Source organism: Crinia signifera, chromosome 7, assembly GCF_055691185.1.
Source record: "Crinia signifera chromosome 7, ASM5569118v1, whole genome shotgun sequence".
Lineage (NCBI taxonomy): Eukaryota > Metazoa > Chordata > Amphibia > Anura > Myobatrachidae > Crinia > Crinia signifera.
Genome location: NC_139223.1, coordinates 146,876,616 through 146,902,026, shown reverse-complemented (window position 1 = coordinate 146,902,026; position 25,411 = coordinate 146,876,616). Strand labels below are relative to the sequence as shown.

At 44.5% G+C, this 25,411-nt stretch overlaps 1 protein-coding gene across 1 annotated transcript in view; it reads right to left on the bottom strand.

The window, feature by feature from the left end:
• SLC38A11 (solute carrier family 38 member 11) overlaps nucleotides 1-25,411 on the bottom strand; it is a 95,136-nt gene that overhangs the window by 9,665 nt on the left and 60,060 nt on the right. The window contains exons 9-10 of the mRNA XM_083152069.1: nucleotides 4,300-4,370; nucleotides 2,064-2,225 (exon numbers count right to left, since the gene is read on the bottom strand). Coding sequence (XP_083008195.1) covers nucleotides 2,064-2,225; nucleotides 4,300-4,370 — 233 coding nt within the window. The remainder of the gene's footprint in view (nucleotides 1-2,063; nucleotides 2,226-4,299; nucleotides 4,371-25,411) is intronic.

Here is a 25,411-nt window from a genome sequence, read left to right as displayed (position 1 = left end):
TAGGTTTTATATACAACACTTGCATATTGGTAAACTGTCTCAATAAAGCAAGAAATTGTGGCTTGACAGTGTTAGAAAACTGCTAACTGTTCATTGCCCTCTGTGAACACAGTATATTAATGTCCTGAGTTGTCCTATATACAACAGAGCCTGTGTAATCAATAAAGGCCAAACTCTTGCATACCATATAAATTATAATAATTAAAAAGAAAAAGCAAGATTAACCCCTTGTGTGGTGGGTTTTCCTGGGGCAGGACAAACCTACCAGGGCCCAGAAATACTCACCACAGATTGGGCAGTCGCTGTTTGCGGCTGCTTGGAGAAGTTCAGGGCTGCTTGGGGGAGATCAGGAGCGCTCAGGTGAGGGGGGAGGGGGGGGTAGGATCAGCGACAGGGGGGATAGTGCGCCAGTGGTTCACCGCTGGGAGCACCACTGGCGCACCCTTTCCTTACAGTGGCATGCCCGGAAATTTCGCAGGAGAATCTCGCTCCTGCAGCGCAGCCCGAGAATTTTCTGGGCATACCACCGAAGGGGTTAAATTATGTGAAATTATATACAAATAGCTGCAATTGATCCTTTTTGTATGTATCAAATAGGAATCTTATTTGCAATCCAATCCGGAAGTGGCTACAGAGTTCTCTACAACATTCCTGGGAGATACTGTATACGCATCCTGTCCGGTGATGTGCGCATATACACAGATCGTCTTACACAGAGAATTCAAATCAACATTTTAGATCCAACGTTACATGGAAAATATCTGGTTAGGTTTTTCATAGAAACCTCTCGGTAACATGGAAGATTAACCATAAAATAATAAATAAATAAAAATTCTAAACAGAGAAATCAATACAATTAATTAGATACATATACAGGCACATATCATATGTTTTAGTGCAGATTGTTAAATGATATATTTGTTAAGCATTTTAAATAGCTTTGGGAGTCTCTCCTAGGTTTTTTGCATAGAACAGCAATACACGGCCTGACCTTGTGGTGTGTAAACAGCAAGCTCTATTTGATTTGCATGTTACCTAGTTATTACAAAATTCACATAAGGATTGCTTTTGTAAAAGTTAAAGCTGGAATTCAGAGGGCAGCACAGGGTTTACTTTATACCAGGGTTGCCTACCCTCCCGGAATGGCCGGGAGGGTCCCGGAAATTGGGTCCCCCTCCTGGCCCCCTGGATAGGGTGGCAATCCTCCCGCATATCCCTGCATATTTGAAAAATGACAGGTAGAAGTTGATTGGCCGGTGATAAAACCAGACATTTTATCACTTCCCCGAGCTTAATAAATCTACCGGACAGTTCCTGTTTGTAGTGTTGCATTTCCCAGACTTTTGACCCTTGGATTTGTCTGACAACCAATACAGCTCTGTTTGCTCCTGGCAATTTTCTATTTTTGCATTACAAATTAAGGGCCTGATTCTGGTTCATTTGCAAAAGCTAATTCTCTCTCTAATGGACAAAACCATGTGCACTGCAGGTGAGGCAGATGTAACATGTGCAGAGTGAGTTAGATTTGGGTGGGGTGTGTTCAAACTGATATCTATATTGCAGTGTAAAAATAAAGCAGCCAGTATTTACGGTGCACAGAAACACAATAACTCACCCAAATCTAATTCTCTCTGCACATTTTACATCTGCCCCACCTGCAGTGCACATGGTTTTGTCCATTAGAGAGATAATTTACTTTTGCAAGTGAACCAGAATCAGGCCCTAAATATCAGGGAATACCCATTCCGGTCTATTGTGCTAAGTGCAGCCATGTAAAGAAGAGAAGATGTTGTTGGCTTCATAAAATCAGGCATGTACTGTAGAATACATATCTGTTTCAGACTGGTCCAGGTATTTAAGTGCATGCAACTCAGCATAGGCTCCTCTGGGGAATACTTTTTTCGTAAAAGTACTTAATGTGCTTTTAGAAAACTTACTGCACACCCCTCGTACAGTGATAAGACCAGCAACCCAATACTGCCTATATGAATAACTGTAATGAATTCAGTCAACTATATAACTTGTACTGCAAGGTGTATCATCTCTGAATAACTGTACCTTACCTTGGGTGAATCCTGTAAAAGACACATATCCAAAAATTGAATACTGGACACTGATGAATAAGGATATTATCATCGACACATGAGTAATACCGGACCAATTACTGACTGTCGCTTCTTCCAGAGAACCATAAATTAAAAAGCAGGCATGGTGGCACATAAATACTAAAAATGTACAAAAAAAAAAGTCAAGTGAGTTATTCATTCACAACAGTAGTTACAGTAATATTTAGGTATTAGGTGAATAATTAAATAAATCCTGGTTCAGTCCATAAAATGGTTTCTCCATTGTTTGTAGAAACAATACTTGTAGGGGATGCCGGCAAAAGCAGCAAATGGAAATAAGTCAGGCGGGGCATTTCGACAGATGTGTACTCATGGGTGCATATTTATTAAATATTATTTGTGGAATATTTCGGGTTGAGATACCAATCCTGGGGCAATTTTTTTTCAATCCCGGGAATCGGGGTTGAAAAATTTAATCCCAGGATTCCCGGGATCGGCATGCCTAAAAGAAAACCACCCCGTGTCCCACATTGACTTAGTTTTGGGGAGCAGCGGAGGGGGGCAGGTGGCAGTGGTGTGGAGGCAGAATGAAGGTATGACGCCAAAGGTGCTTGGGTCACTGCATGCGGTTGGGAGAGGTCGGGCGGTGAGAGGGTTCCAGTACTGGAGGTGCAGCGCTGCGGCCTGTGCAGCGTGACCTATAACCGGGTTAAGCTGCGTAAACCGCATGCCGGGTTTGGAACAGCCGGGCAGCGTCTGAGTGGCTGTTCAGGCTCTGCCCGGCATTAGACTGCGCATGTGCAGTCTAATCCCGAAATCCCGGATATTTTGGGGCTGAATCCCGGGATCCCACCGATCCCAGGATTGGCCATCCTAATCCCAGGAAAATGCCTGTTACAGGCAAATATATAAATTCAATGAATGTGAGAAACAGGGACGGCAGATAATCCAGACGCAGCCCACATAGGCTTCTAAACTTGTCAGATTAACCAAGTTCTAGAATAGACTACTAAAAGTTCATTTGTTAGGAGAGGGATCTTCTGTAACCCTCTCCATCTGCCCCCAGTGATTCATATGCAGGCCAGGTATTGGTGCCTGTGTCCCGGGAAGAGTATATTGCTAAATTCATGTGAAAATTATGTTTCACTTTGTGAATTTAAAGTAGTTGAAATGATCAAACGATCAGATTCACACCACTTTCAAAATGTGGTAAATAAAGTTAGTTAATTTAATGCAGAATTGCATAGCACACCCCAAATCAATGTTCCCTATGTAAGGAACATTTAGGTTCTACCATTCTACTATGGTGTCATCACTGGGAAATGGTCTCTGATAGGAGCACTTCCTGGCAATGAGAACAGAGTTAAGTGCTCTCAAACACTATAAACTGTAGTTAAGGGTTATAACAGAATGGGCAACCAGCGGGGCATCAGACGATCCTTCTCAGGCTGGGCTGCTCCGTAGTGGTAAGTATATAAGCTCAGAAAGTTTTTGGTTTATGAAGTTAAATTGTAAATGTGCAATGTTCCATACCTTGGGGGTAAATCAGATCTGTACACTGGGCTGCGAATTCACAGTCACAGCGATTACCAAATGTCTGCACAAGCACATGGATAGTCTGCTTGTGCAAGGCCAGCCTCGGATGAAGCTAGCGCTGGCAGTTTAACGCTGGATGTAAGCTGGCTGATTGATAGGTGGCCGGAGTTTGGAGGAGGGATCCTGAGTGTCTGAGAAAAAGAAGGTGGGATCCAGGTGTTTGATGGGAGGACCCCATGTGCCATTGTTTATTGCAGCACCAAGTCAGTTTATGGCTACTCAGGCATGTGGGCACATGGAGGTGGGGCAGGGGGACCCATTCGATGGTGAGAGTGATGTGAAAGGTGGGGAGGTGGCTAACAGCCCAGTGATCAGGTCTGAATTACCCCATTGCACAGGGACTGTAGTATATGCACTTAACCTAATGCAGGGACTGCTGTTTTTGCATTATTTAGGGGCTGAAAGGAACGGATAGATGCCTTAAAAGAAAAAAGGAAAAAAGATTCCTTATGGATTTTGTGAAATGATGACGCGGTAAACAGATACGGACTGTTTTTCCACTAAAATAATACAACAATATTCTGTGTCTGTTTCCTAGTTATGGACTGTTGCCAAATTCTGTGTTACGACACTAGTTCATGGTTATGCTTTTCCTATATACAGTTTGGCAAGACTTATACACAAATCCAGTATTTACCGAAAGACATTACTGCAACTGCTTGCATTGCATTCCAGTTTCCAAAAACCCATGCGTCTTCTGTATGGGGTCTATAATAAGAACAATGAAATTAGAACATTGGTAAGTTGACATTAGGTGCAGCCTACTAGAACTGAAACACATTTATTACAGTTACATTACATTAGCTACGGTATACTCTGTTGATTCAAATGAGATAATTGCCTACAGCAGTAAAACTGGACATGGAAGTGGCTGTGATCTCATTATTATTACTGTTTGACTATATAGCACCAACAATTTACACAGTGCTGCATACTGTACCTCCCCACTTTGTCTGAGTCCGTAGCGAGGCCCCTTTATTGGGGGTGTGTGGTTAAGCGATACAGGGGCATGGCCTATTTCTGCGAGGCCATGCCCTTTTTTTCGCCACTGTGGGGTCATGGCTAGCGGCTGTCTGAGCTGCTGGCTATGTCCCCAGCCCCTCAGGGCAGCACAGCGTCTATTCTGCAGCCTGTGGGACTGGGGATATAGCAACAGGGGGTGACAGGAGTGACTCCCAACTGCCCCCCCCCCTGCCGCGGGACACTTGGAGGTATGGTGCTGTACAGATAATATATAGCAAGTCATTAATATCAGTCCCTGACCATTTGAAACTAAGGGCCTGACTCAGTACTGCTTACTAAGAAGTGGGCCTTTGCTGCTGAGCAAGTGGCTTACCACCACCCACCGCCTGGCCAAACTATTGCCCCCCCTCCCTCCCCCTCCCCCCCCCCCACGCCGCCGAATCCTAAAATAACAGAAGATCGTGTGGTGATATTCAATTGATCTAGGCATAGTGAGCTGAAATGCTGGTGAAAAAACAATTGAATACCAACCTATAAGCATACTTGCCTACCTGACCCTCTCCATGCGGGAGAAAATGATTTGTTCCTGGGCTTCCCTGGTAATGTATGATTGCCATCAACTGTGGGGAGCTAGGTAAAGGTGTTTTACCACAGGTGCTGGCAATCATACATTACCAGGGAAGCCCTGGAACAGATAATTTTCTCCCGCATGGAGAGGGTCAGGTAGGCAAGTATGCCTATAAGTCTGTTGCAAAAATTAATTGTCATAATTGCCATCTTGTAAACCTAAGCATGTGTAGACTCCAGTTAGCAATGCCTCTACAATACTGAACCTGACACAAATAGGTGAAGATATTAGACACAATTAAGTAAAAAATGGCTTCAGGTCCATGATGTGCAGCCAAAGCTGTTTTTGCTCTAGGACTGGTCTTGGTTCCAATCAGTAGAGACAGGTGTTGCACTGATTACCTGACTTCTCAGTCCAGTACTAAGCAAGTATGGGAAATGGTTATACTTTCCGATCATACTTAAAAAAGGAAAAAGGTTAAATACACTTTCATAACTGCTAGATGTAAAGCATTATCACAGTTCCTATCATTTACCTGAACTAGTGACTGTATTATGGAATCAGTGGAATATTCCTCCTGGGAAAACTTGGAGGGGTACCCTACAGGTTCCAATGTTTCACCCCTGACTTTCCCTGACTTGTAGACTTCAGGAACAGTTGATACTCAGATAACCACTAGAGTACAGCTATAGATACTTTTCTCTCAAACACAGCATGCGACAAATCAAAGTAATCCCTTGTGCTGGGATTTATACTTTAATATGGTACCGTCACCCCAATATGCTCAACATCATTTTATACTCTATCTCGCTCTTCGAAGATGAGTTGGGAAGTTGCCTGTAGCAACAAATCATCTTCTACTTAACATATTATTGAATGCACTTGATACAGGCTATCAAGAATCCCATTGGATGCTGTGGACAACTTAAAAGTTTCCAGTTTTTAGTTTGATACATTTTCCCCCTAAGTGGATAGACTCCATCCACCTTTACCTACACTTTATCAACATCTAGACCCAACAGTATGTCACACCCAGGTGGGTTTTAAGAGAGGCGGAGGCCTGTGTGCAAATAAGGTAAGGTACTTTCAACAATTACATAAAATAAGTACATAGAACTTATTAATTAATAAAGTGGTACAAAAAATATATATATACATTAGATGCAAATATAAGTACAGCGGTAGTGAAATTTATGGTTAATCAAGTTTTCGTAGAGGTGTACAATCTTGACGTTCGACATTTTCCACAATGCACCTCCGCACAGTACTTGGAAAGGACTGTCTATGAATTGCGCTGGAATCACGACGGCCAATTCATTCAGCTGTGTGGTGTGGGTGGGTTAATAGTGGGAACACTTGAGGCCAAATTCCACTGGCAAATTGTGTAATTTTTAGCAGCAAAATGCATAATGAGACAGATATTCCACAGAACATTTTTGAAAATGTCACTCGTCTCTAATTGGAAGTAGCCAGTAAAGTTTCCCTGACTGCATCTGAAATTGTAGCGACTCGGTTCTTGGCTGCTCAGTATGAAAGTCTCTTTCCATGAGACCTCTCTGATCTCTAGTAAAAGAATAATTAAATCTGGATTCAACTGTTATTCTGGGAGGAAAAATAGTCAAAGGGCACAGACTTCATGACGTCTTATTAATTTACTAAAACAACACAAGAGATCAAAAGGGACACTAAGAAGACACAGGGATACATTATAATGTGCAAAATCACGTAAATAAATGTACATTTTACATTTTGGAAAGAGCGAATTTAAGGGCCGATTAAGAATTCATCCCCCTTCCCCGATGTTTTCGGTTTGCGCATGCGCGTTTATGTGCTTGTGCACACCCCTTGGAGCGAACGGCTTCAGAAAGTTTCACACTCGCCAGAGCCATTCACTCCAGAGGGGGCGGCAAGGGCGTAACTACCATAGGTGCAAGGCGTGCAGCTGCTATGGGGCCCAGAGCTGAAGGGGGCCCATTTTTGCTCTGTAAGTACTATGGGCACTATACATTTATCACCATTAGTTGGTAAATAGGGGCCCTTACAAACTTTTGTTATGGGGCCTATGGCTATTTAGTTATGCCTCTGGGGGGCGGGCAGAGGTGGAAAGGGGTTTGGAGCACAGGAACCCCCAGCTTTTTTTTCGGCTTCCCCATGAGTACTGGGTGTTCCCCTGGGAGCGCAGGTGGGTCGATGCCTGCTAGGGGCGGGTGGCTGATGTCACATGACGTTAGCACCCGCCCCCTTTTCGTCCATCTCCGTCCTTAATAAAAGTCAGTTCAGACTGACTGTTATTTCCAAAGGGGAGAAAATTTTTTCTTCCCTTTGGCCGCATTAGAGGGTATGTGTTCTTGTACAGAGGGGAGGCGGGCGGCGCCGACATTTTTGCTATGCTTTGAATATACCCGTATGTACAGCCTAGAGAACAGGCTGAATCAAGTTTGTTTAACATCGCGTCATACTACTCCTTTATCGGTACATGTTCCCACACCACATTAAATTATTATTACAACTTTATACTTAAAAAGTAATGATTTTAAAACGAGTTGTATACAGTGATTTCATTTAAAAATGATAAATATTGATATAAAAGTGCAGGTACTTTTACACATTTGTTGGGTATTGATTATCCATCGATATAATGGTATTCATGGAGAGGATTGTCTGGGAACTACAGAGACACACAGCATAGAACATAATAATCATGTGTTATCATGGTCTTCCTTGAATTTTCCACTCTCAACCCACACAAGTAAAACATTCTGTGCTTTTATTTGAAGGGACGGCTTTTCCCACAGTTAGCGAATTATTTGCTTTCACTGCATTTGTTTACACAGCTATTCTATCAGCTGACTGCTCGCGCTAAAACAAATGAAAGGAAAATCTCCCCTAAGAACGAAAAGACCGCTCAGACTAACCTTTCTTTAATAGTGTGCACTAAATAGTTCTCTTTCCGTGTGGAATTTCTCTAACATTCTTTGCTACAACATGTAGGGCAGAAAGGAACATTGACCCATTGAAAGAAGTTTACTTGGCTGCAGAATGGCTGTGTGTAGATTTATAGGCCCCAAACAATGCTGAGAGAATTATCAGCAGCCAGTGAACAGGTAGATGCCGCCCCGCTATAGTGAAACCCCACCTTGCGAATTAATGTGCACGCCGAGCGAATAGGTGTGTACGGCTAGCGAAGAAATCACAGTGAAAATGTCCAAAAGCATTTGTTAGATGCTCACCAATGAATGAGTTTTCCATTGGGCACCAGTCATCGTAGGCTAAGACCTGGACTTCTTCAGTGGCTGCGATGAAAACAGCCATATCCGGCCTGGAGCTGACATCACAAACCCTCCCCTAAAATGCATACCTCCCAACTTTGAAAGAGATGGAGGAGGGACAGATGGCTGTCTCGGGGGTGTGGCCTGTGCTCACGGCTCTCCCGCAAGGCCACGCCCTGTTTTGACGCTATGGGGGCATGACCCAGAGGCTCTGTGAGCCTCTAGCCATACCCCGCGCCCCCTGGCTATGGGAATAGAAGCTGTGCGCATGCGCACAGTGTTTATTCCCCGCTGCTCAGCAGCCGACAGGCAGGGAGACTCCCAACAGTCGTCCCCCCCCCTCGCCGCGGGACACTGCCGGCCGCGGGAGGGATGCGGGAATGTCCCCGAAAACCGGGACATTCCTGCTGTAACAGGGACTTTTGGGAGGTATGAACATGCTAGGGCACATCTGAGGTTTCCTTGGCATGCCTATCGTTTTTCTGTCAAGCCTGTGTTTTTCTCCCACCCGCAGGCATCTTCCTGTCAATCACCTTGCGATGGCTAGTAAAGGGAAAAGTACCAGGATTTTGGCAACATGCAAAGAGATAGCAATGAAGAGGCAGGTTATGTTTTTTTTTTTTTAAATTGGTTTCCATGAATGGTTGTGTAGGGCCCCCAGTGCATTGCTTTGCTCAGGGCCTACAATGTTGTCAAGGCGGCCATGCTAAAAGCACCTTATTACTTCTTTACCACCAGATTATACTTGAAAACAGATTAATATCAGCACAAACAAAAGTCAATTTGGTGAGTAGTTTTTGTTTTTTTACTCTAGCATGAAAAATCCATTACTACCCTACACTAAGTCATTTTCTTCTTGGTCTACCTGCACCAAAGACATCTCCTTTCCATGGAAGATACCATGGTGCAATTCAATTCCTCATTTGGCTGCAAACTATAATGGTTACTGCCTCAGAGGCATTGGTCTTCGGGACTATGTAGAGTTGTCTATGTGCCTCATTCTGGTTTAATCACGCACGTGGGGCCGATGTATTCAATGGTTGGCAACAATCGAATAATTTTTCCATCAGCGGGACATGCGAGGGGATGTGTCATCGTGACACATCCCCTCGCATGGTTGCAAGGGGATACAGTGGCAGCAGGGGGTTCAGGGGGCTTTGCAACTCACAGAGTTAACCAAAATCAGGGCCTATAGGTGAAGATGAGCCTGTCTTTAAGTTTAAATGCATCTTTTACACCAAAAACAGGCCGGTACACGTGCACATTGATGGCTACAGCTATTGTTCGACCAGTGCAATCGACAAGATACAAAATATACTGTATATGTATGAATGTCCACAAGTTTTCCATGCACACAATGTATGAGCATTTCCAGCCAACTTGCATCATAAAACCAATACCATTAATAATTGTTATTATTGTGGGCCTGATTCTGTTTGGCTTACCGAGCACTGAGATGCCACCTGCTGCCCGGCTGAATGACCGCTAACACATCCTCTTGCATACGGCCACTAGCAGGAGAAATCATTCGATTGCCGCCGACTATCGAATGATTTCTTCTGCCTTCGGTAATAAAAGTCAGTTGAAACTGACTTTTGATTCCTCCACAAAATTCCAAAGACGGGTCATCGGCCCGCCTGCGTTCCAATGGGAACGCCTCGTGTTTTCATGCGGATGTCCATAAAACTCTGGGCAGTCCGATGGTCCAGCGCTCTTTCCACCCCCGTCCGCCCCAAGCCCTCTCTCCCTGCAATGAACAGCCTGGCGAGTGTGTAACTCCCTGAAGCCGTTCGGTGACGAGAAATGCGCATGTGCAAAACCCGACCAACCCGAATTAGTATCACATCAAGTGATCCTGACTCGGCCTCTGTATTGACTAGAACACCACCCACCGTAGATTGTTCATATGTGGATTATTAGGGCAATAGTGTCTAGTATACTGGGAGCAAAATACCCCCTGGAAGAAAATATGTACGATATTGCCCATCTTGCTATTATGCTAAATATGATCCTATAATGTCTTTTTGAAATATTCAGTATATAAAATAGATTAGATACTGATGTGAAAGACATGTCTCGCTGTAATATGATGAAATGAAACTAAACTAAACTATATATATAGATATAAAGAATTGTTTAATAATTAATTTCTAAAGAATGTTCTGTTTATATAGAATGTGATCCCCTAAATGGTGAAATAAGTGGTCAAAAATTTCTGCCGTTCTAATATCTAACCCTATAACGTCATTGAAGAAAATCTATGCCAAACTGTGAGCCTTATGCGTGAAACGCAAAAGGCGGATGTAAAACACTGCCATGCAACGCATAACTAATACGGAAATAGGCTCTGTGTGATGCACGAGCCGCGTACCCGGAAGTGCGAGATAGCAGACTGAAAATGAGGCCTGGCTAAGAAGCCATGGCGCAATAAGCCGCGCACCCGGAAGTTATGATAATGAGGCTTGGCTAAGACGCCACGGCACCTGCGCAGCATGAAGCGGGCGCTATAAAACTCAGGACGGCACTGAGAGACACTTATACCTCCTGAGGAAGCCGCTGAGATTCGACAAGGCGGAGAAACGCGTTGAGGAAAAACGGGGACCTTTGTCTGGCAGCCATTATATTACAGAGCCGGTGGACTACCTTTGATATGACCGCATCCACTTGGAAAGCACCAGCGGTCGGAGTGTGACACCGGGGTCTGACAGCCCTTCCCCCCACCCAGCGTCTGGACTGCCATAAGTATATAAAAATCTATTATACCATGTGCACATTGGTGGGACTGGACTGAGCTATTTACTAAAATACTAACCATCTAAAATGTCATAAAGTGATCATCTAAACGCTTTGCATGCATGCAGCTAACCACATGATACTAATTAGCTGAAGGGGATTACATATTTGTGATGTTTGCGATACTGTTGATGGCTGCTAATATTACTGACTTTTAGTCATATTATTTTATTTTTTAATTTTAAAGTGTCAATGTTTACCTTTTAATAAATAAGGAAAAAGTGATTTTGCACAGCGCTGCCTCCATTCTCTTTTTGTGTTTGTTTCCATAATCTCTAAGAGGTCTGGTATTCCCCTTAATCAGAGACAGCTGCAGTGCACAATCTCACAATCTGCGCTCAGAATTCCCCTCTTTTTTGCTCTTCAATAGTGTCTAGGTCCAAAGTCAATAGGTCGACCATTATTGGTGGACAGGCAATAGGTCGACACATGGAAAAGGTAGACCTTGAAATGGTCAACACAGGAAAAAATGAACACGAGTTTTGCTCATTTTTGTCACCTTTGTCGACCTAGACCATGTCAACTTTTTCATGTGTCCACCTATTGTCTGTCAACCAAAAGTGTCGTCCTATCGACCGGATACCAGTTTGTACAGCTTGTTTTTGATTAAGTTAATTTAGGCTGCTCAGTACTGATCCAAAACAAAACCGTTTGTTTAGTCTCAGTTACATTACATTATACTTACAGTATATCCTTAACTTTTCCATACCAGCCAAATGCTGTTTAAAAAAACAAAAAGCCTGACAGATGGTGCCCTCTTGTGGCAATAATACAAAATAGAAAATACATCATGTTACATTCCACTGGCTGCAAGAGATGCTAGCAACATTGATTCTATAAACAGCATATTGTTGCCATGGCCACGTCATAGTCTATGGAAGCATCCATATACAGTCGGGCAAAAAAGTATTTAGTCAGCCACCAATTGTGCAAGTTCTCCCACTTAAAAAGATGAGAGAGGCCTGTAATTTTCATCATAGGTATACCTCAACTATGAGAGACAAAATGAGGAAAAAAAATCCAGAAAATGACATTGTCTGATTTTTAAAGAATTTATTTGCAAATTATGGTGGAAAATAAGTATTTGGTCAAAAACAAACAAGCAAGATTTCTTGCTCTCACAGACCTGTAACTTCTTCTGTAAGAGGCTCCTCTGTCCTCCACTCGTTACCTGTATTAATGACACCTGTTTGAACTCTTTATCTATATAAAAGACACCTGTCCAACACTTCAAACAGTCACACTCCAAACTCCACTATGGCCAAGAGCAAAGAGCTGTCAAAGGACACCAGAAACAAAATTGTAGACCTGCACCAGGCTGGGAAGACTGAATCTGCAATAGGTAAGCAGCTTGGTGTGAAGAAATCAACTGTGGGAGCAATTATTAGGAAATGGAAGGCATACAAGACCACTGATAGTCTCCCTCGATCTGGGGCTCCCCGCAAGATCTCACCCCGTGGGGTCAAAATGATCACAAGAACGGTGATCAAAAATCCCAGAACCACACGGGGGGACCTAGTGAATGACCTGCTGAGAGCTGGGACCAAAGTAACAAAGGCTACCATCAGTAACACACTACGCCGCCAGGGAGTCAAATCCTGCAGTGCCAGACGTGTCCCCCTGCTAAAGGCAGTACATGTGCAGGCCCGTCTGAAGTTTGCTAGAGAGCATTTGGATGATCCAGAAGAGGATTGGGAGAATGTCATATGGTCAGATGAAACCAAAATAGAACTTTTTGGTAACAACTCTACTCGTCGTGTTTGGAGGAGAAAGAATGCTGAGTTGCATCCAAAGAACACCATACCTACTGTAAAGCATGGGGGTGGAAACATCATGCTTTGGGGCTGTTTTTCTGCAAAGGGAACAGGACGACTGCTCCGTGTAAAGGAAAGAATGAATGGGGCCATGTATCGTCAGATTTTGAGTGAAAACCTCCTTCCATCAGCAAGGGCATTGAAGATGAAACGTGGCTGGGTCTTTCAGCATGACAATGATCCCAAACACACTGCCCGGGTAACAAAGGAGTGGCTTCGTAAGAAGCATTTCAAGGTCCTGGAGTGGCCGAGCCAGTCTCCAGATCTCAACCCCATAGAAAATCTTTGGAGGGAGTTGAAAGTCCGTGTTGCCCAGCGACAGCCCCAAAACATCACTGCTCTAGAGGAGATCTGCATGGAGGAATGGGCCAAAATACCAGCAACAGTTTGTGAAAACCTTGTGAAGACTTACAGAAAACGTTTGACCTCTGTCATTGCCAACAAAGGGTATATAACAAAGTACTGAGATGAACTTTTGTTATTGACCAAATACTTATTTTCCACCATAATTTGCAAATAAATTCTTTAAAAATCAGACAATGTCATTTTCTGGATTTTTTTCCCTCATTTTGTCTCTCATAGTTGAGGTATACCTATGATGAAAATTACAGGCCTCTCTCATCTTTTTAAGTGGGAGAACTTGCACAATTGGTGGCTGACTAAATACTTTTTTGCCCGACTGTATAAGCAATATGTGCTAAGCATTGGCAGTTAGCAGATGCGTTTTAAATGCACTGGATGCAATCTATAAAAGAACCACATTCTCAAGTCCACCCTTTACACATTTAGCATAACCTTCATTAATTATTCTTTTATATTTTTCTCTTCAAATACTTTTCTGTGTAGCAGTATTTTAGCTAAAAAGATCTTTTGGTACTTCCTCATTTTTGCGGCCACTGCTACGCCAGGTACGTTAGCCACTACTTAATCTCTACATAAGAATTTTAGGCCAGCACCATTGTCCCCTCGAGGGCTCGCTTCAACTTTACTCTAGGTAATAGATGGTGGCGTGGACACAGGAGGGTGGCGTGGACACAGGAGGGTGGCGTGGGCCCAACCCTCTTGGCTCGCCGTACATTACGTAAGCTCCGAAGTGTAAGTAATGTAAGTAAGAGGTGGCTGCAAAGATGAGGAAGTACCGATATTTCTAACATTGATGAGAGTGTACCTCAGAAATGCAGGTGGATGATGAGAATTGTTTTCAGGTGAGATCTGGTCTCCAGGACCACTGATATGATGGAGAATTCAAGTCCTTCTGCAGGGTGGAAAAGACTATGATCCAAATCTAATACCCCTTTTCCACTAGCAACCTGGGTCGGACCCAGTAATTTGTACCCGGATCGATACCGGGTTGGACCTGGGTTTAAGACACATTTCCACTACAGTGCTACCTGGTAAATTGCTGGATCAGCCCCGTTTACACTTAACCCAGGTAAAGCCTGTTTTTTCCTACAGATTACATAAGAAAAGGTCTTTTTAAAGGGCTTTACCAAAGGGGAGGTCATAAAACAGGGCCACCATTACCCAAAAGGGCCACCATTAAACACAACATTTTCTGATTAAAAAATAGACCAGAAATATTTATTTGAAAAAGTTTTGCCTTTATTTTAGTCCCAAATATTCAATATGAAACCTTTTCAAAAGTGTCTTCACACATGACACGGAAAACTATTGTGAAAACTGTTGTTTGCAGTATACAGTACCTGAGCCATTTGTGTACCTAGACATGTAAAAAGTGCACATAAACATATACAAAATGCACATAACAATGCCCCAGAAGCTCCAATCAGCACTGTTTTTCAAATATACCGGGTTGGGAGCGTTTCCACTAACCCTGAACCCAGGTGCAAACCGGGTACTACCCTGATCATTACCTGGGTAGGATTGCAGGGGAATCCAAACCGGGTTATTTGACAGGGAGCATTTCCACTAGCAGAAAAACACGGGTAGATGCGCGTCCCCGTGGAGATTACCGGGTTATTTCTGCTAGTGGAAAAGGGGTATAATACTCTGTATCTTTAGGATGACACTGGAGTGGTTCCCACAAGTTGGCCACTAGATTAAAAATGCTAATAAGTTGTAAATGTAAAAACAAACCACCATACTGTAACTGTATAATTAATTGTTACTGTAGTGGCTGAGGAATAGCACTGGTGCCCGCACATCCCACAAAAATAGTGAAAGGATATCGCTCAGAAGGGCTAAAATGAGCGATATAACTAATTTTATTGCCTGATGTGTACAGGGCTTTCCTCACATTTGCGCAGACTGGAAAAATCATTCTATGCTTCCTGAATTGCATATGGATAGCGCTATTTAGCAATTCACTGGCAGATTTGCATAGGGCAGGTTTTTTCCTGTCTGGGTGGTGGCTAACTACTCGCAGACATCTGCAAATTTGCAGATAAGTGATCAAGTCCGGATCAGGCCAAATGTGTTCAGTCTTCTATACACACTGCGCATGTACCATGATGGTGTAACCTTCAGTGGTGGTGAGAATGCATCTTCATATGCTCAGTGAGGGATTATGATCACATCTACTGGGTGTCTCAGTAAGAGGACCATTGGCCACAATATTAGCATAACAATGCAGAAACAGATGCAACTGTACCCAATATGAAAAATGCTACTAAGCTGAAAACACCCTTATGCCCCATACACACTTGGTGACAGAGCGATGTAGTGTAGGACAGATCGCGCAGCACACACTGCTCAGCACACCACACCATGCTCTGATACACCAGAGATGTGTGCTGAGCGATCTGTCACAGCCAGTGGTCTCTGGCGATGACGTGATTTATGCTGTAGACTTGAATGATCTAGCCTGGTGATAGTGACAAGCTGGTACCGTGCATCGCTATTGCTATGGGGCATTCACACTCACCGATTTGTGCTTAATTTCAAACAATCTAGGCCAGGCATGTCCAAACGATGGCCCTACAGCTGTTGTGAAACTACACATCCCAGCGTGCCTTGCCATAGTTTAAGCATTCCCCAATAGCAAAACTGTGGAAAGGCATGATGGGACCTGTAGTTTCACAACAGCTGGATGGCCTTAGTTTGGACATGCCTGATCTAGGCAGATCCCTTGAAAACAAGTTTAAATCTCCCCGTGTGTATGATCCATTACAGTGGATTACTTTTTTCAATGTATTCATTTTTTATTGTGAGAAGTAATAAGTAAGGTAATGCAAGAAAAAGGATAAAGATAGGCAATAATATCATAATGGTAATATGGTATAACGAATAACATATTGCATATCACCGTTATACATGTAATATCCCCACATGTTTCAAAATTAAGTGCAAGACATTGATAGTTTGCAAAGTAAGAGTTCTTTGGCCAAACTCCACATAATCAACCAGTGCAAACCACACATGGGCTGCAATTCAGATAAAATAGGACATCAGAATGTGGACATAATAATGCTGTGTCGACAATCAGAATGTCAGCATGTTTGTTCAAAATATCTACATTTACAATAAAATTACGGCTAGGCAGTAATTATGGCTGGACTAAGCCGTGTGGTAGGGTTAGGCTGCGCTTATGGTTTGAGGTGTGATGTGTGTTAGGGTAAGACAGGCCATAGAAGCCTACCCCCTGCATTCTGCAGGAGACTCCCTTAAAAAAGCAGCAATCTCCCTCTCTCTCTCTCATTAGTCTAGCAATCTCCCTCATGTCACCTAGCCCACATTACACTGTTACATTTTTGAGGAAACAAGGAATGAGAGATAGATACATTTACATTGGATCATCAGCACCATTTCCCAGCACTGTACCAAGTATAATAGCTCTTACTAACTGCTTTGGGGCTCATCTACTTTTGGATATAAGTCACTTTAAAAGATTCCTCTCAGATGTAGCAGTACACACCCCGGCTTCTAGGTGCCACGTTCACAATCTCTTTTCACAATCTTACCATATATGGAACTAAACACCCTGTCGGTGGAGCAGGGTGTCTTATACCAACTATAATCTCCCTGAAACTAGTTTTCAAAAGTAAGCAAGTATGAGAAAGATGTATGTATGGTGACAGATGCAGGCCTAAACAAGCATTTTTGGGCAGATGCAGTGTCAGCAGCAGTCTATTTAAAGATTGCATTAAAAATTGTAACAGGAACTGAAGTATGGACAGGAAGAGATCCAAGGGTGAAGCACCTCAGTAATGAATCCCACCATGTGTTCCTGTATGTATGTTGTGCACTGACAGGGCCGATGCTACCATAAGGCAGCTGCATAGGGTGCCAGCCTGTAAGGGACTTGACCAAGGGTGGGGAATAATAATTTAAAAAAAAATCTATTGCATGCTGATTGGTGTCGCCAAGAACAAATGGGGTAATTCAGACCTGCTCGATAGGCTGTGTATATTTGCTGCGTAGCAAGCAGGTAAACACCGCTCTGCCAATTGCACATTCATTCCACTGCCCGAATTCCCGCACTACACTGTAGGTGGATGTGTACGCTTACACATCTGCTTGCATGCGGCCGCACAGAGGAAAAATTATTTGATGGTTACTCACATATAGACATTTAAAGATCTACCCTCTGTTCAGTGACGTGCGGTGAGGACATTGCCTGGGGAGGCACTCACCTCACCGCGGGCACCAGCAGCAGGGGGTACTTGCGTCAGCCTTCCCCCCCTTCCCCGTCCCTGTCCCCGCACTGCCGCGGTCGGGCACAGGCAGCAGGGGGTACATGCGGGAGCCTACTCCCCCCCCCCCTGCACTGCCGCGGTCGGGCACAGGCAGCAGGGGGTACATGCGGGAGCCTACTCCCCCCCGTACTGCCGCGGTCGGGCATGGCACAGCACAGGCCTCTTCCCCCCCCCCCCCTCTCCCCTCCCCTCCCGGGCGGACTCACCTGTCCTCTCGGCTGTGGCTTTCTCCCAGCAGCGCCGGACTCCCCGCTGCCCGCGCTGCTGCATCCTCTGGCCTGCATGTGTGTGATAGGACAGCGGATCCAGCACTGGATCCGCTGGCCCAATCACATCTGGGGGCGTGCATTCATACTGGTGCCCCTGTCATTGCGGCACCAGTATGAATGCCGCTTCCCCATTCATTTTCAATGGGCTTTTACAGCCCATTGCTGCACCCTGCCCCCTGCCCTCCCCTACCCGCCCCCCGCTGCCCGTAGTTTTAATGTTAACAGCGGGAGGCACCTCTCCTGCTGCCTCCCACCCTCACATGCAGCAGTGTAAGAGGGTGGGAGGCAGCCGGAGAGGGAGAAATGATGAAAATAATAAAAGAAGATATATAAATATATCTTTTTTTAATTATTTTCATCATTATGACAGGGGAGGCTCTGCCTCCCCTGCCTCCCCTGACTGCACGTCCCTGCCTCTGTTTGCTATGAAAAGTAACCCAGGACTTACCTTTCATATGGCTACTTTCCAATGAATTCAGGGCGGGCACTGACATCATGTGATGTCATCCGCTCGCCCCAAGCAGGCAAGGGCACACCTGCGTTCCCCAGGGTATGCTCAGCGTTTCCCTGGGTGGACCCCAGAAACCGCCCCCCTGGCTGCCAATCATTTTGCGAATGCCCCAGTGGCATGAAAAACTCACTGAAAACATTTGCTTCGGGGGTTTGCACATGCGCAGTCCCCCACCATCGGGGGTGGGGCCAAATTCAGGCGCAAAGTGTCTTAAGGTCATACATGCCTACTTTTGAAAATTAGTTTCAGGGAGATTATAGTTGGTAGCAAAATTTTACACAGCGCCTCGTTGTGGGAGCGTGTCATGCTCCTCCCAAAGGGCGTGTCTAGTTCCATATATGGAAAAGAGATTGTGAACATGGCACCTAGAAGGGTTAGTGTGCACTTCTACATAATTTTAAAATGACTTATATCCAAATATAGATGAGCCCAAAGTAGTTAGTAAGAGCTACTATACTTGGTAAAGTGCTGGGAAATGATGCTGATAATTGAATGTAAATGTATCTATCTCTCATTGCTTTTTTTCCACAAAAATGTAACAGTGTAATGTGGGCTAGGTGACATGAGGGAAACTGGTAGACCAATGAGGGAGAGTGGGAGATTGCTGCTATTTCAGGGAGTCTCCTGCAGAATGCAGGAGGGTAGGCAACTACTGTATGCTTAAGGTTGCAGTAATCTGATGGGCTGAAAAGTGTGTATTAGAGGGAGTAGGGCTAGCAGGTCAAAAATGGTGATGTTGGAAGGTAACTTACAGTATGTTATACTGCACAGTAACATGCCACCTACATCTGAATAAGTTATTTACAGTATAAGTGATTTACATCATGATTATCAGCTAATCAGGTCTGGCTAGTGTCTTTGTGGCCGATTTATACCCATCTGCATCCTCAGATTCAGCTGTGATAATATCTGCCAGATTTGCAATGTGATAATTGATTACACATCGCACGGATGTATCAATTATCGTATCCAAGGACAGAGCTTGTGAGAAAACTCCCTGTCCCTGCTAAGGCTCTGCTGCATTATTTCTACAAAAAATATCCCAATTATGAGCTGCACATGCACATTGCGGCTCCTGCTCCTGTGGGGTGCTGGACGGGGTCCCGACAGTCGGGATCCCGACAATCATTTACCCAACGTCGGGATCCCGACTGATAAAGCACCGACAGTTGGGTTCCCGACGGCCACCGTCTATTCTCCCTCGTGGGGATCCACGACCCCCATAGAGGGAGAATAGAATAGCTGGTGAGCGTAGCGAGCCACCGTGCCCGCAAGGGGCTTTATTGCACTCACCATGCTGTCTGAGTCCGGCCAGTTGGGATCCCGACGTTGGGCTAATGACTGTCGGGATCCCGACTGTCGGAACCCTATACCACACCCCTACTGTGATCTCTGGCACTGTAAAGTGATCTGACCTTTTGCAGCATCACTTTACTGCACCGAATGGGGGGGGGGGGGGGGGTGTCACATGAGAATCGTAGAGCCCAGATTATCAGCAACCAACAGCAGAGCACCAATCAGTGGACACTGGGTAGGTATCATTTTCTTTTTCTTTATTATTTTTTTATACCAGTGATCAGCTTGTCACACTGACACTGTCCCTGTCCCTGCACTGCTTCCGCTGCCTAGGGGCAGAGAAAGCTGTGCAGTGTAATGGGATTTGCAGTGAGCAGTATGATTTCACCAGGTGAAGCTCATGCTATTATCACACGGGTATGGTGCGGGATCCCGGCGGTCAGAATCCTGGCAGACAAATTCCCGATGCCAGAATCCCAACCGCCACAATCCCGACAGGGGGCGAGTGCAATGCAGGCTCACTGCACTAAATCCAACCCGCCAGGATCTTGACCACATCACAGGACTCACTGCGACTGGTTTTTTTTATTTATTTTTTTGTAAATTCAGGTAGTATGCATGTATGGGAAACGTGGTCTGGTTACCAAGAAAAAATGAAAATTAAAAAGTTTGGAGCAGTTTTTCCAAAAGCTCTTTAATTCATTCAGGTGATACTAAAATAATGCCAAAAGCCCCCATTTTCACTTAGTTTAGTAAAAATAATTGTAATAAATCGTCTCCTTTGTCTCCTATTGTAATCAGTTTGAGCCTGCAATGGCTTTCTGTTCCAAGCCACTTGCTGTTCTGTCTCTGCCGGGCAGAAATTGCCTGCTAAATACAGTCATTTTCATTTTTTGTCTTTTCACTTTTAATACTTATTTTAGGATTGACCCGGTCTGATAAAAAAAAGCAAATTTACTTTCTTTTCAGTAAAAAATACAGATTATACATATCATTATAATTCTATGCAAAGGGTTTCCATGACTACAAGGACAGCAATAATAACCATTATTTTACACTTTCTCCACATATTTCATATTGAGAACATTCTGTGTAAAAAAAAAAAGGCAGCTCAGAACAAAAGACCATTGAAGGCTAGAAATAGAGATACTGGGGAAAAAAAACTCAACATAAGAATCGCCATATATAGTACAGTATCTGGGCTTTCCAGCTGACCCTGAGAAGATTTCGGCCATGTTGGACAGTACCGCATAGAAATGACTATGCTCATGTGATGAGGTATAGGCTTGCATAAAAAGGGCATAGAGGCAAGGGAAGACAGTATATTATTATTACCACTGTACAAATGATTGGTGCGTCCTCATCTGGAATATGCTGTATAGTTTTGGGAACCTCTCCATATAAAAGACACCTGGGAACTTGAAAAGGTTCAAATCAGAGCAACTAAATTAATAAAGGGTCTGGAGTCATTGGGTTATGAGGAATGGTTGGCTAAACTACATATGTTTACATTAGAAAAGAGACGTTTAAGAGGGGATATGATTAATGTTTAAGGGCCAGATGTGCCAAGCTTCACAAAGTGACAAAATGGAGAGTGATCAACAACCAGCCAATCAGCTCCTACCTGTCATTTTTCAAACTAAGGGCCAGATGTACTAATCTTGAAAAGTGATAAAATGGAGAGTGATAAACCACTAGTCAATCAGCTCCTAACTGCCATGTCATGGGCTTTGTTTGAAAAATGAAAAGCAGGAGCTGATTGGTTGGTGGTTTATCACTCTTCATTTTATTATTTTTCAAGCATAGTACATCTGGACCTCAGCCTGTAGTATGACAGGTAGGAGCTGATTGGCTGGTTGTTTATCACTCTCCATGTTATCGCTTTGTAAAGCTTGATACATCTGGCCCTAAGAGAGAGCTGCGGGGCTATGTTACGCTGTGTGTGGCTGGCCGGGACGTGTGGGCAGACAGCGGGGCCCCCTCGCCCTCCTCTCCGGCCACCCTCGTACAGTTAATCACCCCCCTTACGTCTCCTTGTGCCGCCGCCGCAACATTCTCGCAGCGCAGATCTCCAGTCCTTCAGGCTCCGGACCGTCTCCTCCTGACGTACAGTGCTATTGAAAACCGCCCCTCAGAATATGGCTGCCCCCTAACAGAAGACCTCTAGCATCCTTAAAATCTATCTGCTATTAGGGGGCAGCCATTTTGTGATGGTGTTATTTCATTAGCACTGTACGTCAGGAGGAGACGGTCCGGAGCCTGGAGGAGATCTGCGCTGCGGGAATGCGGCGGCAGAGGGGTAAGGGGGGGTGTTTAACTCTACGTGGGCGGTTGGAAGACCTAGGGGGGGCGGCGCCTCCTATAATAGCGGGGGTTGCAAAAATCCTAGCTACGCCGTTGTTTTGCACCCAGAGAGTTAGGGTTTCTTCACAGTAAGGGCAGTTTAAGTTATGGAATACTCTGCCAGAGAAGGTTGTCATGGCAGACTCATTGGATTTCTAGCAGAAAATAGTCTACAGGGTTATAACCCTAATTCATAAGGTCCTATATGTGTGAACCCGCGCTGCGAGGGGGGGGGGGGGGGTAATGGCCCGTCATTCGAATTTGCAGCCTTGTGAGCCAACCAGAATAACCCCATATGTTACTATGTATGTTACTATAAGAAAGTGCTGTAGCCCCACAGCTCACTGACAGGTGTTAACATGGCCACTGGCCACTGCTGAGAACAATGTATTGCAAAGTCGCCCTATGGATAGAAAATAAGTCTCCATGTATCCTACAGCTATGGCACTGAAATTAAAGATCCCCGTTGCTTTATCTTCTCTAATCATGAGAACTCAGCCACATAGCGTACAATCCAATAATGTTTACAAATAATCAACATATACAGTATGTGGATGACAGCACAGAGAGGACTATCAAATTTAAGCTGGGTACACATTAGACGATGTGTACCCAGCATGACATCGTGGGTGCTGATGCTGGTGGGAATGAAGCGATGACCATGCCGCATTCGGCAATATTGCCGCTAATAACATCTCCTGTCTGCCTGCATGTAGGACCAATAGACAATGTGGCCGACAAATTGCGGGGGTGCGCATCATCAACATAGTGCTTACATACCAGACGATTTCCCACACATCGTTGTCTAGTGCATAACCAGCTTTAGATGTGCAAATGAAGTGATAAATCAGTAGGATTAATTCAATGAAAGTCTCTGGCTCCTTATAACTAAAGGAAGATGATGACGAAATGTCTGAATTTTAATAATAAAAATAAAGTATAATAATCTTCAGGATTTATAGTGTTTCTGGATGAGTGCTGTGAGCAGAGCCAGTGCAACCCGCACAGCAAGGCACACAGTGCTGGGAGGCACCAGGCTGAAGAGGCTCTCTCCCCACTCTGCTATCCTGCTGTTGGTGCTGCTGGCAACCACTGCACCTGTTACACTGTATGACAGGAAGCAACTTTTACAGAGGAAATTGCTGCTCTTAGTATTCGCGTGGCTACCTCTTTCTCTGTCCTCCCCACTGCACCTGTCAAACTCTTTGGGCAGTATTCAATGAGAAAAATTTGCCGTGTTTTATGGCGAGTTTGTGCTTTTCTCGCGTTGGACGGAGAATTTTGGTCTCAAAAAGCGAAAAACCCTATTCAATGTGCACTTCTCACCGTCTTTCTAAGTGATTTTCGTTGTGTCTCTCCGTGTAGCAATTCTCCATCTTTTCATGGTGAAGTGGAATATGAACTTTTAAAATAAAAGTTTTTTTTTTTTAATTTTGGTGTCAAAAAAATCAGGAATTGTCTTCTGTGAAAGGGCATGCTATTTTTATTCATGTGCTTATAGCACATGTATATATATTTAATTTTTTTTTACACAGAGCAGCCAGCAGGGGGCTGAGAGCCGCTCATTAGATATTCATATATACACTGCACCCGATCATTACATATGCACGATCGGGTGCAGTGAATACCCGGTCCCCTGTTGGCTCTCCCGGGGGGCAGGCTGTGCTGCCTGGCTCCCGGGGAGCCCACCTCCCCCCCACATACATTCTGGGGCAGGCAGGGAGACTTCCATCTCCCTGCCTGCCGCCAACTCAGGCTCCCTGCGGCAGTCACCTCATGATGCCGAATTGGCTGAGACTCGCCGCAAGGGGCGGCGAGTCTCAGCCACATTGGGCGGTATTCAATGAGGCTGATTCGCCAGGTTTTTATGGCGATTTTGTGCTGTAAGGCGAATTTCTGACTAAAACGGTAAATCACCCTATTAAATGACCAGATGGCGAATACATTTCAAGGTTTTTTTTCGCCATGATTCACCGAGTGGCAATCGCTATCTTTTTATGGTGAAGTGGAATGTGAACTTTTAAAATAAAGTGTTTTGTTTTTTACAATTGGTGTCAAAAAATCTGGAATTTTATTCTGAGGAGGGGCATGCTATTTTTATTCATGTGCTGTAAGCACATGAATATATATTTAATTAAAAAAAATATATATATATTTTTTTTTTACACAGACCAGCCAGCTGGGGCCGGAGCCGAGCCGCTCATTAGATATTCATATATTCACTTCACCCGATCATTACATATGCATGATCGGGTGTAGTGAATATACCCGGTCCCCTGCTGGCACCCCCGGGGGGCAGCATGTGCTGCCTGGCACCCGGGGAGCCCACTTCCCCCCCACAAACATTCTGGGGCAGGCAGGGAGACTTCCATCTCCCTGCCTGCCACCGTCCTCAGGCTCCCTGCGGCGTCCGCCGCAGGAGCTCAAATTCGCCAGTCAGGGGCAGCGAGCCCCTGACTCGTTGAATACCGGAGCCGGCGAGGCTCCGGAATGCAGCGAGCAGTGGCGAATGTGCAGCGAATCCTAAACAGGATTCGCTGCACGTCGCCGGTATTCACATTGAATACTGCCCATTGAATACTCTCTAAAGTGCCGTGACGGAGAATTTCCAAACATGGAGAATCTCTGCAAAAACACGGCGAGTGCATGGCGAGAGAAAAAAAACTCTCGCCATGCATGGAGAATATTCTCATTGAATACTGCCCTATGACAGGCTGCATTACCGTCACCTTCAAGCTGATCTTCTTGCAATTACCACACACTCTCCCCCTCCTGTAGACATATGTGTAAGGGCCACTACGGTGGCCATTATGTGTGGTACTACTACTGTGGGTGTTAAGTGTAAGGACTACTTTTTCTGTGGGTATCATGTGTGGTGCTACTACTGTGGGTGTTATGTGTAAGGGCCACTACTTCTGTGGACATGTGTACAGGAGACACTACTGTGGGGTTTGTGTAAGGGCCACTACTTCTATGGACATGTGTACAGGAGACACTACTGTGGGGTTTGTGTAAGGGCCACTACTTCTGTGGACATGTGTACAGGAGACACTACTGGGGGGTTTGTGTAAAAGAGGCAATACTGTGTGATGTAATGTGACTAAGGGGCACAATTGTAGCATATTTTACTAAATCATACATGAATAATATTATGCAAAAATGTAATTACTAATTTGGAAACAAAATGATCCCTTATACAGAAATGATTACAGTAGTTAATTATAGGACTTATGTCACTTTTTATCCTCTGCGCATCCAACTGCTGTAG